The sequence below is a fragment of the Sus scrofa genome, chromosome 14 (assembly GCF_000003025.6).
Source record: "Sus scrofa isolate TJ Tabasco breed Duroc chromosome 14, Sscrofa11.1, whole genome shotgun sequence".
Lineage (NCBI taxonomy): Eukaryota > Metazoa > Chordata > Mammalia > Artiodactyla > Suidae > Sus > Sus scrofa.
The window spans coordinates 29,095,007-29,107,731 of record NC_010456.5 but is presented as its reverse complement, the minus strand read 5'-3'; the positions used below and the strand labels follow the sequence as shown (position 1 = coordinate 29,107,731).

Sequence of the window (12,725 nt, the reverse complement as noted above, 5' to 3'; positions counted from 1 at the left end):
GAGCATCTATGGGTGGACCATGTCTCTTGATGGGCACTGAGGACTCAACAGGGATTAGAACTCAGCCCCTCCCTTCCTGACATTCATGGTTGGGGTGGGGGGCAGAGAATGACAGAACTGACTAGAAGTGGCCTGTAGATTTCATTGCTCTATCAGGGGATTTGGGAGCTTCCTGTAAAGATGGGGGACTGTACCATTTCTGAGCTAACGCCACTGTGAATGTTCTTTGCTCTTCCCAGTGGTATGACCTGGATTCCCTGGAACAGTTCCCCTTCCCCCTGGGTTATGATGACAACATCACCCCTTTCCAGAAGTTGCTTATTTTGCGCTGTTTCCGTGTGGATCGGGTCTATCGGGCAGTGACTGACTACGTGACTGTAACAATGGGAGAGAAGTAAGTGCGTGGTTTGTGTTTGCTGGGACCTTTCTGTGCGGTAGAGTATCTAAAAACGTTGTCCCCACCTGCACTCACGGAGGGCAGTGGCTGGCCAGCTCAGGGGAGGATTGTCTCTGAGCATGATTCGGGAGCCGCTATAGAATAGCACTCACTATTCAAGAGAAATATCATGTGGAGTTCCCACTGTGACCCAACGGGATCAGTGGAGTCCCAAGTGCTGGGATGCAGGTTCAGTCCCCAGCCCCGCACAGTGGCTAAAGGATGCAGTGTTGCCACAGCTGCGGTGTAGGTCATACTGTGGCTCGGATCTGATCCCTGGCTGCAGGAAGGTGGCCAAAAAGAAAAAAAAAAGAGGAATACAATGTGAGCCACGTATGTCATTTCAAATTTTCTGGAAGGAGTTCCTGTCATGGCACAGTGGAAATGAATCCCACTAGGAACCATGAGGGTTTGGGTTTGATCCCTGGCCTCCCTTGTGGGTTGGGTTCTGGCATTGCTGTGAGCTGTGGTGTAGGTCACAGACACAGCTCGGATCCTGCGTTGCTGTGGTGTAGGCTGGCAGCTGTAGTTTCAATTAGACCCTTAGCCTGGGAATCTCCATAAAAAAAAAAAAAAAAAAATTCTGATAACCACATTCAAAAAAAACCACGTGAAATTAATTTTAATAACAATTACCATAAGTACATAAAATATATCAATATAGAGCAATATATAAAATGATACTTATCCATAATATGTCATATTTAATGCACATATAAAATTATTGAGATATATTGCATCTTTTTTTTGTGTGTTAAGGCTTAAAAATCTTGTGTGAATTCACACAGCCCATCACAGTTGGGACAAGCCATAAGTCAAGCGCTCAATAGCCACATGTGCCTGATGGCTACCATATTGGAAGCTCTAGAATGGAGTGCAAAGCCAGATGGCTAACTCAGGGTTACAAACCCAAATATGCCTTCACAGCTGGCAGGTGATGGAGAGGAGTGAGTGAGGCTGGATGGAGACTGTGACTGGAGAGGCCCCTTAACTCCTGCTGACTGATACCAGGTGGCAGTGGGGACCCAGATCCTCGGACTCTTCAAAGGAAGCTAGAAATTTGGATTTCCACATGCACTCTCTCAATCCCTACGTGTTGGCAACTATTTTTTTAAAAATCACGAGATGTGGGCCATTTAGGACACATCTAAAGGAACTGCTGGTATGGGATCTCCGGGTTCAGTGCCACCTGCAAGGCACCCCCCACCCCCCATCAGGAGGCACTCAGGTCATACAGGGCTACTAAATCTAATCTGAATGGACCAGGCTGTGCAGAGGGGTCCTTGTCACTCAGGGGCTTCCCATCCAGAGTGTGAGAGGTGCATAAGAACTGGATTCTATTCTGTAGATGGGTTCATCTGTGCCATATTTTAGACTTCACATATGTGATGTCATATGGTATTTGTGTTTCCCTTTCTGACTTACTTCACTTAGTATGAGAATCACAGGGAACTATATCCAATCACTTGTGGGAGAACATGGTAGAAGATAATGAGCAAAAGAATGTACATATATGTATGACTGGGTCAATTTGTTGTAGAGCAGAAATTGACAGGACATTGTAAATCAACTATAATAATTAAAAAAAAAAAACTAGATCCTTAAATAGGGAAGACTGTGCAAAGAGTGATATCAGAGGAACAGTCAGAAGGTTCTGGGTACCAGGGGACAGAGCATGGGTCCGACCAGCTAGCCCCTGCCTGGAGCTGTTCTCCCAGGAGCGTTTTCCAGTCGGGTTTCTTTCCCCAGGTATGTGCAGCCCCCGATGATCAGCTTTGAAGCCATCTTTGAGCAGAGCACCCCCAACTCTCCCATCGTGTTTATCCTGAGTCCTGGCTCTGACCCTGCCAGTGACCTTATGAAATTAGCTGAGCGCAGTGGTTTTGGAGGGAACCGCCTCAAATTCCTTGCCATGGGTCAAGGTCAAGAAAAGGTAAATTGTTGCTGGAAGGAACAAGCCCTAAATGCAGGTGAGGTCCCGGGCCCTGTTAGTTTCCCTGAGTTCCGATCCACACGCGGGCTCCATGCATTTCTGTTTTCCGGAGGAGCAATGGAATGTTCCACCCATGTGGACAGTAGTATAGTTTTTAGATCTAGCTCTCTGTGATTGCCTGACCTTGCTGCATCGTGAGGTTCTGCTGTTCTCAAAGTCCTTTCACACACACTCATTATCTCCCTTGGCCCTGGCATATGTAATACCAGATGCTATAATACTTCCAGAGGAACCATAGGCAGAACACTCTGCCTACTGCTGATCAGGGCTGTCACTGCCCCAGTGGCAAGGCCAGGGAACTGGTCAGGGTACTGGTGCCACCGTGTCCAAGGTTGGAGCTCTGGGGACTGAGGGAGGCCAGTGAGTGCAGTCCAGTGGATGTGGGCGGCCCTGGAGGAATCCTAAAGGATTGTTCGTTCGAAGGCTCCCTCTGTAGCTCCTGGACTGCTGGCTCCTTTGTGGCTTCTGCTGCAGAGGCTGCTAGTTTTGTGGGAGTTTGAGGGGAGGCTCTGGGGAACACATGGTGCTGTGGCTCTGGGACACCAGCTCGTCCCTCTCTCGCCTGGGGGTAGGTGGCACTGCAGCTCCTGGAGACGGCGGTGGCTCGTGGTCAGTGGCTGATGCTGCAGAACTGCCATCTCCTGGTTAAGTGGCTGAAGGATCTGGAGAAGTCCCTGGAGAGGATCACCAAGCCCCACCCCGACTTCCGCCTGTGGCTCACCACCGACCCCACCAAGGGCTTCCCCATTGGGATTCTGCAGAAGTCCTTGAAGGTCTGGCTGCGGGACCCCAGCTCAGTTCCTCAGCTCACTCCCATTCTGCTGTGGGTGTATGTGTGTGTATGTTTAGAAGTAAACCCAGGACTGGATATAGTTGGGACCCCACGGACACCCCCTTCCCAATTCCACCTCTCCTTCCTTCAGAGATAAGCACTGTCCCAAACAGGAAATTCCCCCCCCCCTTTTTTTTTGGCTGCTCATGCAGCATGCGTAAGCTCTTGAGCCAGGGATCGAACCCACACTGAGCAGTGACAGTAACCAGAGCCACAACAATGACGCCAGGTCCTTAACCCACTGAGCCAACAAGGAACTCCAGCACTGTCCTGAATAGGGTGACAATTATGAGGTGACAGTGATGCCTCCCAGGCCCATGCTTTCACTTCTGCATGTACCAAAACAATTTCTGGGTTAGTCTTCATGGACCTCACATTTACTAAACCTCCTTTTCATCTCTAATGACCGGCCCACCCACAGCCTGCAGCACGCGGGGGTTTGTGTGCAAAAGTTTTGAGGGGTTGACATGTCCTGTCTAATTTTGTCTCCAGAGACATTTGGGGGAAAGGTTTTGTGATCTCTGTGTCTCTTGGACAAGGAGAGGGAAACTTAACTACTTCTATATTACATTTGAGGATCTCATGGTTCACAGAGGGATTAAAGAACCTTCCTGGGGTCATTAAGGAGAGAGCTGGAACAACATCCAGTCTTTTTGTTGTTTGGGGTTTTGTTTGGCCTCACCCTCAACATGTAGGAGTTCCCAGGCAAAGGATCAACCTGAGCCACAGAAGTGATAACACTGACTCCTTAACCATTAGGCCCCCAGGGAACTCCTAACTTCTTTTTTCTTTTTCTCCTGCAAATGCAATATGTGGAAGTTCCCCAGCCAGAGATGGAACCCGTGCCCAAGATTGTGGCAAGGCCAGATCCTTAACCTGCTGCACCACTTGGGAACTTCTGTGACCTCTAGTTTTTTTAACTCACTCCTGGGCCCTTGGCTTTTGCTATTCGGGGAATAGGGAGGACGGTTCTGTAAGGATGCAGGGAAAGCCAAGACGCCTCCGTCTGCACACTCTTTCTCCAGAGTCCTGCTGGGGGGGTCCAGGCTTCCCATCACGATGAGGCTTCTCTCCTGGCAGGTTGTCACCGAGCCACCCAATGGGCTGAAGCTCAACATGAGAGCCACATACTTCAAGATCTCTCACGAGATGCTGGACCAGTGTCCGCACCCCGCTTTCAAGTCCCTGGTCTACGTGCTGGCCTTCTTCCACGCGGTGGTGCAGGAGAGGAGGAAGTTTGGGAAGATTGGGTGGAATGTGTACTATGACTTCAACGAGTCTGACTTTCAGGTGAAGATGCAGCTGCTGCCTCCCCAGGGAGACGCGCCCCCGCCGTTAGTTGTTCCCGCGCAGGCTTTCAGAAAAGAGTCCGAACATGAAGGACTTTGTGCATGTGTGATACCCAGGCCTGTGCCTCCTCTTTTAAGGTCTGCATGGAAATCCTGAACACCTACTTAACAAAAGCCTTCCAGCAGCATGACCCTCGGATCCCGTGGGGCAGCCTCAAGTACCTAATTGGAGAGGTAGGAGCCACCTGGGGACCCTCTGCGGGCTGCCCCACCCCAGGCGAGCTGGGCTGTGGTCTGGTGCCCCTGGTCTGTGGTCCCTGAGGCCTCTGGGACTCCTCTCTTGCACTGCTGCCCATTCGTCCACCGAAGGCCCTTGGGTCTCTGTGAATACCCCTGGGGCATCACTCGTTATTCTTTGTCCTAAGGGAGCGACCTTCACCTCTGGGTTTTAGACGCGTCACCGCAGGAGTCATGCTCCCCACCTAGGATGCCTTAGGCTTGTCCTTGCAGCCGAGTCCCTGTTCAGCAGGCCTGGAGGTCCACTCTGGTGGCCATGACCTCATACAGAGCTCCTGGGAAAGCTTCCCCTGCCGCCAGCACGTGGCTCAAACAGCCGTATCACCATTGCAGAGACCAAAGTGGCTGCCGGCTTCTTGGGTTGTCTTGTTTGCCTGCTCCCTCTGTCTGGGGCAGTTTTCTAACTGCACACTGGCTCCCAGCACTTCATAGGAACTGCTCCCGTCTTGGGCTGTATGAGTCTGCACACAGGCCCTCTTGTGCATAGTGGCCCAGAGGTTGTCCGAGCTGTGTGCTGTGGCCAGGCAGCCAGAGTCTCACCAAGGGTGCATATGGCCGTGACCCGGGGCTGTCCGCTGGGCCTGGGGCCTTGGGGTCTTCCCTGAAGGTGCTGGGTCCCACCAGCTCTCACTCCCTGTCACATCAGGTCATGTATGGAGGACGGGCCATTGACAGCTTTGACCGGCGCATCCTGACCATCTACATGGACGAGTACCTGGGGGACTTCCTTTTCGACACTTTCCAGCCATTCCATTTCTTCCGGAACAAGGAGGTGGACTACAAAATTCCCACGGGAGATGTCAAGGAAAGATTTGTTGGTGAGATATCTCAGATCATGGTTTTGTTTGTTTGTTTGTGTTTTCACCAATCCACATCTATTTATTGTGTGGCTACATTCCCTGACAGGCATGTTCCTTCATGCTTGGGGGTACATCAGGCAATACAACAAAACCCTTGCCTTTTGCACCTTGTCTGTAGTTTACGGAAGGGAGGAAGATAATAAATCTAATAAATATGTACATTATATGGTAATTAGAAGATGATAAATGTTATAGAAAAAGCAGCACAGTAGGAGTTTCCATTGTGACTCAGTGATAACGAACCTGACTAGTATCCACGAGGATGAGGGTTTGATCTCTGGCCTCGCTCAGTGGGTTAAGGATCCAGCGTTGCCGTGAGCTGTGGTGTAGGTTGTAGACGCAGCTCAGATCTGGCGTTGCGTGGCTGTGGCGTAGGCTGGCAGCTACAGCTCTGATTGGACCCCTAGCCTGGGAACTTCCATATACTGTGGGTGCGGCCCCAAAAAGACAAAAAAGGAAAAAATGGCAGGGTGAAGGAGCTAGGGGAGCTGCTGTTTTAAATTGGGTATCCAGGGTAGACCTCCCTGAGAAGGGACAACTGAGCAAAGATTTGAGGGTGAGACAGCAAGAGCGAAAAGAGGGGGAAGAAGACTCAGGAGCGAAAAGAGTCAGTGCAAAGGTAGGCCCTCAGGTGAGCATTTGCTGAACAAGTCGTGAGAGTCAGGAGATGTGAGACGCAGGGGCCGTGCCTTCAGTTCTAAGAACTTTGGCTTTTACTCTGGGTGAGATGAGTAACCATTGGACAGTTGTGTCCAAGGTCCACCAGGGCAGTCTGGTACTGGAGTCAGTGCTCTCAGGATAATAGAACCAGTGGCCAAATGGCAAGCGCCCTATACAGGCCAGCTCACTACTGTGGCTGCCACGATGCTCTCACTTAAACCCCACTCCAACCTACTGCCCTCTAGTTTCCCAATTCCTGGGCTCTGTAACCAATTAGTCTCCACGTAGCGCTTCCTCAGCTACAGATTGCCCAACTCAAGCCTGACTTATGTGTTTGAAATGTTTTATTCTAAGGGAGCCCATCCTGTTCTGTTTTCTGTGGTCGGCTTGATGGTTCTTCTGAGCCCACTCCTGGTGGGGACCCTTGGGCTGGTCAAGGGTGTTCACTTATGCCTTTTACGGGGGCCCAGAGGGCTCTTCCTGGCCTCAGAGCTGATGGCGTTAGTTCAGACTTCCTGTCCTGGAATGATGATAAACAGATCAGATTCTCCCTGGAAGGATAGAGTGGTCCCTGGGACAGTCACTGAGCCCTTTTCATAAAAGATGCACATAAAGCTGGACTGGGCTTTGTGGTGTGGAATCCCTATATTAATTAACTAATTAATTAATTACTTTTTTGCTTTTTAGGGCCGTACCTGTGGCATGTGTAAGTTCCTGGGCTAGGGGTTGAATCGGAGCTGTAGCTGCCGACCTATATCACAGCCACAGTAATGCCAGATCCGAGCTGCGTCTGTGACCTACACCACAGCTCACGGCAATGCTGGATCCTTCACCCACTGAGCAAGGCCAGGGATCAAACCTGTGTCCTCATGGATACTTGTTGGGTCCATGCTTGCTGAACCACAATAGGAACTCCTGGAATTCCTACTTTTTAAAACATGTCACCTTCTAAGAAGTAGAAAGTAGGTCTAAGGTATCTGGGCATGTTGGGGCTGTGGGCCTCAGAAATTGGGGGTGGCAGGGTGGTGTAACCTCTGTTCTGTCTGATTACAGAAGCCATCGAGGCCCTCCCACTGGCCAACACGCCCGAAGTGTTTGGTCTTCACTCCAATGCTGAGATTGGATATTACACTCAGGCGGCTCGAGACATGTGGGCTCACCTGCTAGAGCTTCAGCCTCAGACGGGTACCGTCCACCGCGGAGGGCGGGGCTCACTGGGTTGGGAATGGAGGGCCTTGGCCCCAGCTGCTGGTTTGGGTTCTGACAGTTTCCATATGGCCAGTGCCTCTCCTGGACTGGAAGGTGCAGGATGCCCCCATCCTGCCCTTGGGTGCCTTGCTCTCGCTGTCTCTAAAAAGTGTCCTGCTTTCAGGGGAGTCCAGCACTGGCATCAGCCGAGATGATTACATTGGCCACGTGGCCAAGGACATAGAAAACAAGATGCCCAAAGTCTTCGACTTGGACGTGGTCAGGAAGCACCTGGGGGCGGGCATCTCCCCCACCTCAGTGGTGCTCCTGCAGGAGCTGGAGCGCTTCAACAAGCTGGTCGTCCGGATGTCCAGGTCTCTGGCTGAACTTCAGAGGGTAAGCCTGTTGCTCAAGGGCAGAGGCCTGCCTCAGGGTAGCACCCAGTTTCCTTGCCTGACTGCTCTTGGTTGTGCAAACAGGCTTTGGCTGGAGAAGTTGGCATGAGCAGCGAATTAGATGATGTAGCCAGGTCACTCTTCCTGGGGCAAATCCCTAATATCTGGAGAAAGCTGGCCCCAGATACCTTAAAGTCCCTGGGAAACTGGATGCTCTATTTCCTGAAGAGATTCAGCCAGTACACGACATGGGTGAGTGAGAGGGCATCATTGCTTGCTGCTCAGGGTTCAGCCTGGACCCCCTCAAACCCCCACCCCTATCCCCGACTCCTCCTGCCCCTAGCAGCCCTTCTGTCAGTAGCTGATTGGGTGTTCTGGAAATGGTCTCTGACTCTGCAAGCATATCTGTATTTTTGTCCCTTCTCTCTCTCTTTTTAAAAAGCTACTATGCACAATGTGATTTATTCATCCAAGAGTCTGTTTTGGCGATTGTTCCATCTAAGTACATCTAGATCTCATTCTTTCTGTTCCAGCTCACAGGTATCCCACAGCCTTTCCCTGATGGATATTTAGGTGGTTACCATTGGAGGTTTTTTTTGGGGGGGCGGGGGAGTTGCTAGTACATAACAACATTCTAGTGCACATGCCTTCTGCTATTCATATCACTATATTCCATGGACAAATTCCTACCATGAGAGAGTTGGGTCAGAGTGTGTGCATTTTAAATTGACAGCTCTTATCAAATGGTTTTCTAGGAAGTTGAAACCACGATGTACAAGAATGATTTTTTCCTCACCTCTCTGCACCACAGTGTGCTCTTAATATTTTGGCTCTGTGTCTCCCTGGTAAAGGAAAAATAACAAGCTCAGCTTTTTTTTTTTTTTTTTTTTTTTGCCTTTTTGTCTTTTTAGGGCCACACCCATGGCACATGGAGGGTCCCAGGCTAGGGGTCGAATTGGAGCTGTAGCCTCCGGCCTATACCACAGCTCACAGCAACGCTGGATCCTTGACCTGCTAAGCAAGGCCAGGGATCGAACCTGCAACCTCATGGTTCCTAGTCAGATTCGTTTCTGCTGCTGTGCCATGATGGGAACTCCACAAATATTTTTGATGTGCATTTCTTTAATTATGGTGTGGCTGAGTGTATTTTACATGACTACAGACATTTTGTGGTTTTTTGTGAATTGTCTTTGTATCTTGATTTCATTTTTATTAAATTCTCCACCTTTTCTTTTTCTTTTCAGGGGCACACCTGCAGCATATGGAAGCTTTCAGGCTAGGGGCTGAATTGGGCTGCACCTGCCAGCCTACACCACAGACACAGCAATGCCAGATCCCAGCTGCATCTGTGACCTACACCACGGCTCATGGCAATGCCAGATCCTTAACCCACTGAGCGAGCCCAGGAATGGAACCTGCATCCTAATGGATACTAGTTGGGTTCCTAACCTGCTGAGCCACAATGGGAACTCTGAGATTTCCACCTTTAAAAAAATTTTTTTGTTTTGGCCTTACCCACACCAGGGGCATGTAGAAGTTCCTGGGCTTGAGATCGAACTTGTGCCACAGCAGTGACCAGAGCCACTGCAGTAACAAAGTAATGCTGGATACTTAACCTGCTGCTTAAAATTGATTTTTAAGAGCTTTTTGTACATCAAGGAAAATAACCCCTTTGTGAATTGCTGACGTTGCAGATATTTCCCCAGCTTGTCATAAGTTCTTCAGTTTTGTGGTATTTTTTCCATAGGAGGGTTTTCATTTGAATGTAGTCAAATAGATCAGTCTTTTCTTATGGCTTCTGGGTTTTGTATTCCCCACTCCAAGATTCTGAAAGCAATCAATGGAGATTTGCTTTTATAGTTTTTTGGTTTTATTCTTTTTATGTTTAAATCTTTGCTTATCTGGAGTTTAGTGGTCCATCTTGTTTTTCCCAATGGGCCACCAGTTGTCCCGACATCGTCTTTGTGTCACTAAGGTGAATTACATCTTTTATCATGAGCTCAGCTTGGGTCAGCTTTGACCCTGGCATTTGATGGCTCCCACCAGCTGCCTTCCCCTTGCTCCAGGTCACCGAGAGCGAGCCCAGTGTGATGTGGCTCTCAGGGCTGCACATCCCAGAATCCTACCTCACGGCCCTGGTGCAGGCCACCTGCCGGAAGAATGGCTGGCCACTGGACCGCTCCACCTTGTTCACCCAAGTGACCAAGTTCCAAGATGCAGACGAAGTGAATGAGCGGGCAGGACAAGGTATGGCTAGCTCCCTGTGGATTCACAGCTGCTCAGGGAGGGCTCAGGGAGGGTCTCCCTCCCTGAGCTGGCCCTGATCCAGAGAGGTGAGCCTAGCATGGGCCCAGAAGGGCCAGGCATGTTTGAAAGTCAGACTGCTACAAATCCTGGCTGTGTTTGGGTGCTACCCACGTGGGTCTTGGCGTCTCCGAGGGTGAGTATATACATTTCTCATCCAGTTTCTGGGCTGATGTCAGGGGAGAGCTAAGCCACTCACCCTGCTCATCTGTGGGAAGTGGGCTCCTAGGTTAGAAATAGCTTTTACAGAGAACTGGATCGCCAGCCAAGTGGCTTTCCTGGAAACTATGAGAGCCCAGGGGTGTGGGAGCCTGAGAGCAGGACAGACTAGGTTGGAACCATTCAATTGTGCTATAACCTCAGGTCCCTTAGACGCTGGTTACCAACTATGCAGACTGCGCCTGGAAACTGCTTTTTTCCTGGGTGCATTTAACTGGGAGCACCCAAAGCCCTCTTGAGCTAGCCTGGGGGAGGGGACTTTCAGGGAACATCCAGAAACACTCAGTCCTGGCTGGAGGCCAGTGAGGTCTCAGAGGGGCTGGCAGTGCTGGGGCCTCCACTCTCTCTGGGCTGAGCGGCAGGGCTCTTCTCTGCTCCTCCTCCCCAGAGACCACTTTGTCTGCAAGGCTTTGACTCCCTGCTCCACAATCACTTGGGCTCTGGGGGCCTTGGGGTTGCAGTGGTGCCAGCTGATTCTGGGGGCTTCATCTTTGTAGCCTGGGAGCCCAAGGCTGTTAAGTCTGTGGGCCTGGATGCCAAATTGCTGGGGAGAGGCGACCAGTCCTTGTTCATGACACTGCGGCCCTAGGGAGGGTTGTGGGGTTTGTGGGGTGTCCCATCTGGGCTGTTCCTCTACAAAGGAAAGGGGGCAGGGTAGAAACAATGGCTTCCTCTGCTGTGTCTAGGGAAGGAGAATGAATTAGTTACCTTTTTGTCCGAAATGCACTTGCTAGAGCTGCTGCACAGCAGAATGGCAGATGCCCCCATGTAAGTCCTGCTCTCTTCCCGGTGCCTCTAGGATGCTTTGTCTCAGGGCTGTATCTAGAAGGTGCTGACTGGGATATAGAAAAAGGATGTCTTATCAAGAGCAAACCCAAGGTGCTGGTTGTTGACCTGCCCATCCTGAAGATCATCCCCATTGAAGCGCATCGTCTCAAACTGCAGGTGAAAGCCCGACGACTGTCCCCTTTCCCCTCTTTCTCTGACTGGAGTTTACACCAGGTGGTTTCCAATAGACTCGCCTTTCAGTACAGGTGCCGCCTGTAACCTTTCTTGGGGGCGGGGGGAGAAGCCTTTGAGTCATGTCGGGGGAAGTGCATGCATGTGCATGCGTGTGTGCAGCGCCTTCCATGGGAGGCCGGGGTTCAAAGTTGGAGGCTGTGGTCAGATCAGCTTCAGGAGGGGCTCCTCCCTTCTTGTGAAATTTTGCGGGCATGGCTGGGATCAGACGGTAGTTATGCCTGGTGTGGACAGCAGGGGCCTCCTGCTCTGCCTGACCTGCTTTTCATGAGTGTCTGCAGACACCGCTCTTAGACTGGCTTTCCCCCTCCCCTGGGGACAAGGGCCCTCCTCTGCTCACGTGGGCACCTCACACCCCTTTCCTGTGCAGAACACCTTCCGGACGCCTGTCTACACCACCTCCACGAGAAGGAACGCCATGGGGGTTGGCTTGGTTTTTGAAGCGGATCTCTTTACCACAAAGCACATTTCTCATTGGGTCCTGCAAGGGGTGTGCCTCACCCTGAATTCTGATTAACCCTCGGGGTGAAGAACACAGCACTGTGCATTATGTCTTCGGCTGGTGATGGATGTGCTGGGAATACAACTGACCATCATCTGTCATTTCTTGGACCTCTGGAGGCACGAGAGGGATTGACACTGACTTTCCATTTGAAACTAGCTATTTTAATCTCTTATGTTAACTTGAATAGTTTTGTTAAACTATTTTTTTAAAGGATTCTGTGTATTCAAAAAGTAAATTCAAAAAGAGCATTTTAAGGTATGTTGAATTTTCTTTTCTTCTCAGAGGAAACACTTCAGCAAAAATGCCCAGCATTGTCAACGACACAACTGAGATTTCTAATAATTTGACAATTCAATAAATTGTCAAAGGTGTTTTTTTGATAATCCAGGTCTGTTGCAGCAGATGCCTCTTTTGAGCAAGAGCTGTGTGCTGGGGTGTGGGGTAGAAGGCAAGGCTGCTGGGCAGGGTCAAGCAGGGACCCCCTGCCAGGAGCAGAGGTGGCCAGAGTCACCCATAGACTCCCCCTTCCAGAACTCTCCTGCCCAGCTCCTCTGGCACTGGCTACCAGCATGCGGGTGAGGATGCTGAGCTTGGTGTTTAACTCCTGCATGAGCTCCTACCCACAACCTGCCTGTCTGTGCGGGTTGGGTGCAGACTTAGAACTTCCAGGATCAGCGGCTACTGGGCTGGTCTGGAGCCCTGGCCAGGCAGGCCTTGCTGGAGGTAA

At 50.7% G+C, this 12,725-nt stretch overlaps 1 protein-coding gene across 11 annotated transcripts in view; it reads left to right on the top strand.

Annotated features, from left to right (window-relative positions):
* Positions 1-12,252, top strand: part of DNAH10 (dynein axonemal heavy chain 10) — a 154,776-nt gene extending 142,524 nt beyond the window's left edge. For 8 of the 11 annotated variants that reach the window (XM_021072220.1, XM_021072226.1, XM_021072223.1 and 5 more), the window contains 12 exons: positions 240-394; positions 2,186-2,369; positions 3,002-3,202; positions 4,342-4,551; positions 4,689-4,784; positions 5,494-5,665; positions 7,421-7,552; positions 7,740-7,951; positions 8,035-8,202; positions 10,017-10,197; positions 11,273-11,418; positions 11,864-12,242. In XM_021072220.1, coding sequence (XP_020927879.1) covers positions 240-394; positions 2,186-2,369; positions 3,002-3,202; positions 4,342-4,551; positions 4,689-4,784; positions 5,494-5,665; positions 7,421-7,552; positions 7,740-7,951; positions 8,035-8,202; positions 10,017-10,197; positions 11,273-11,418; positions 11,864-12,010 — 2,004 coding nt within the window. In that variant the 3' untranslated portion in view covers positions 12,011-12,242. Of the gene's footprint in view, positions 1-239; positions 395-2,185; positions 2,407-3,001; positions 3,203-4,341; positions 4,552-4,688; positions 4,785-5,493; positions 5,666-7,420; positions 7,553-7,739; positions 7,952-8,034; positions 8,203-10,016; positions 10,198-11,272; positions 11,419-11,863 lie in introns of those variants that run through there. The other 3 variants (XM_021072222.1, XM_021072219.1, XR_002338322.1) reach the window with 2 other exon arrangements.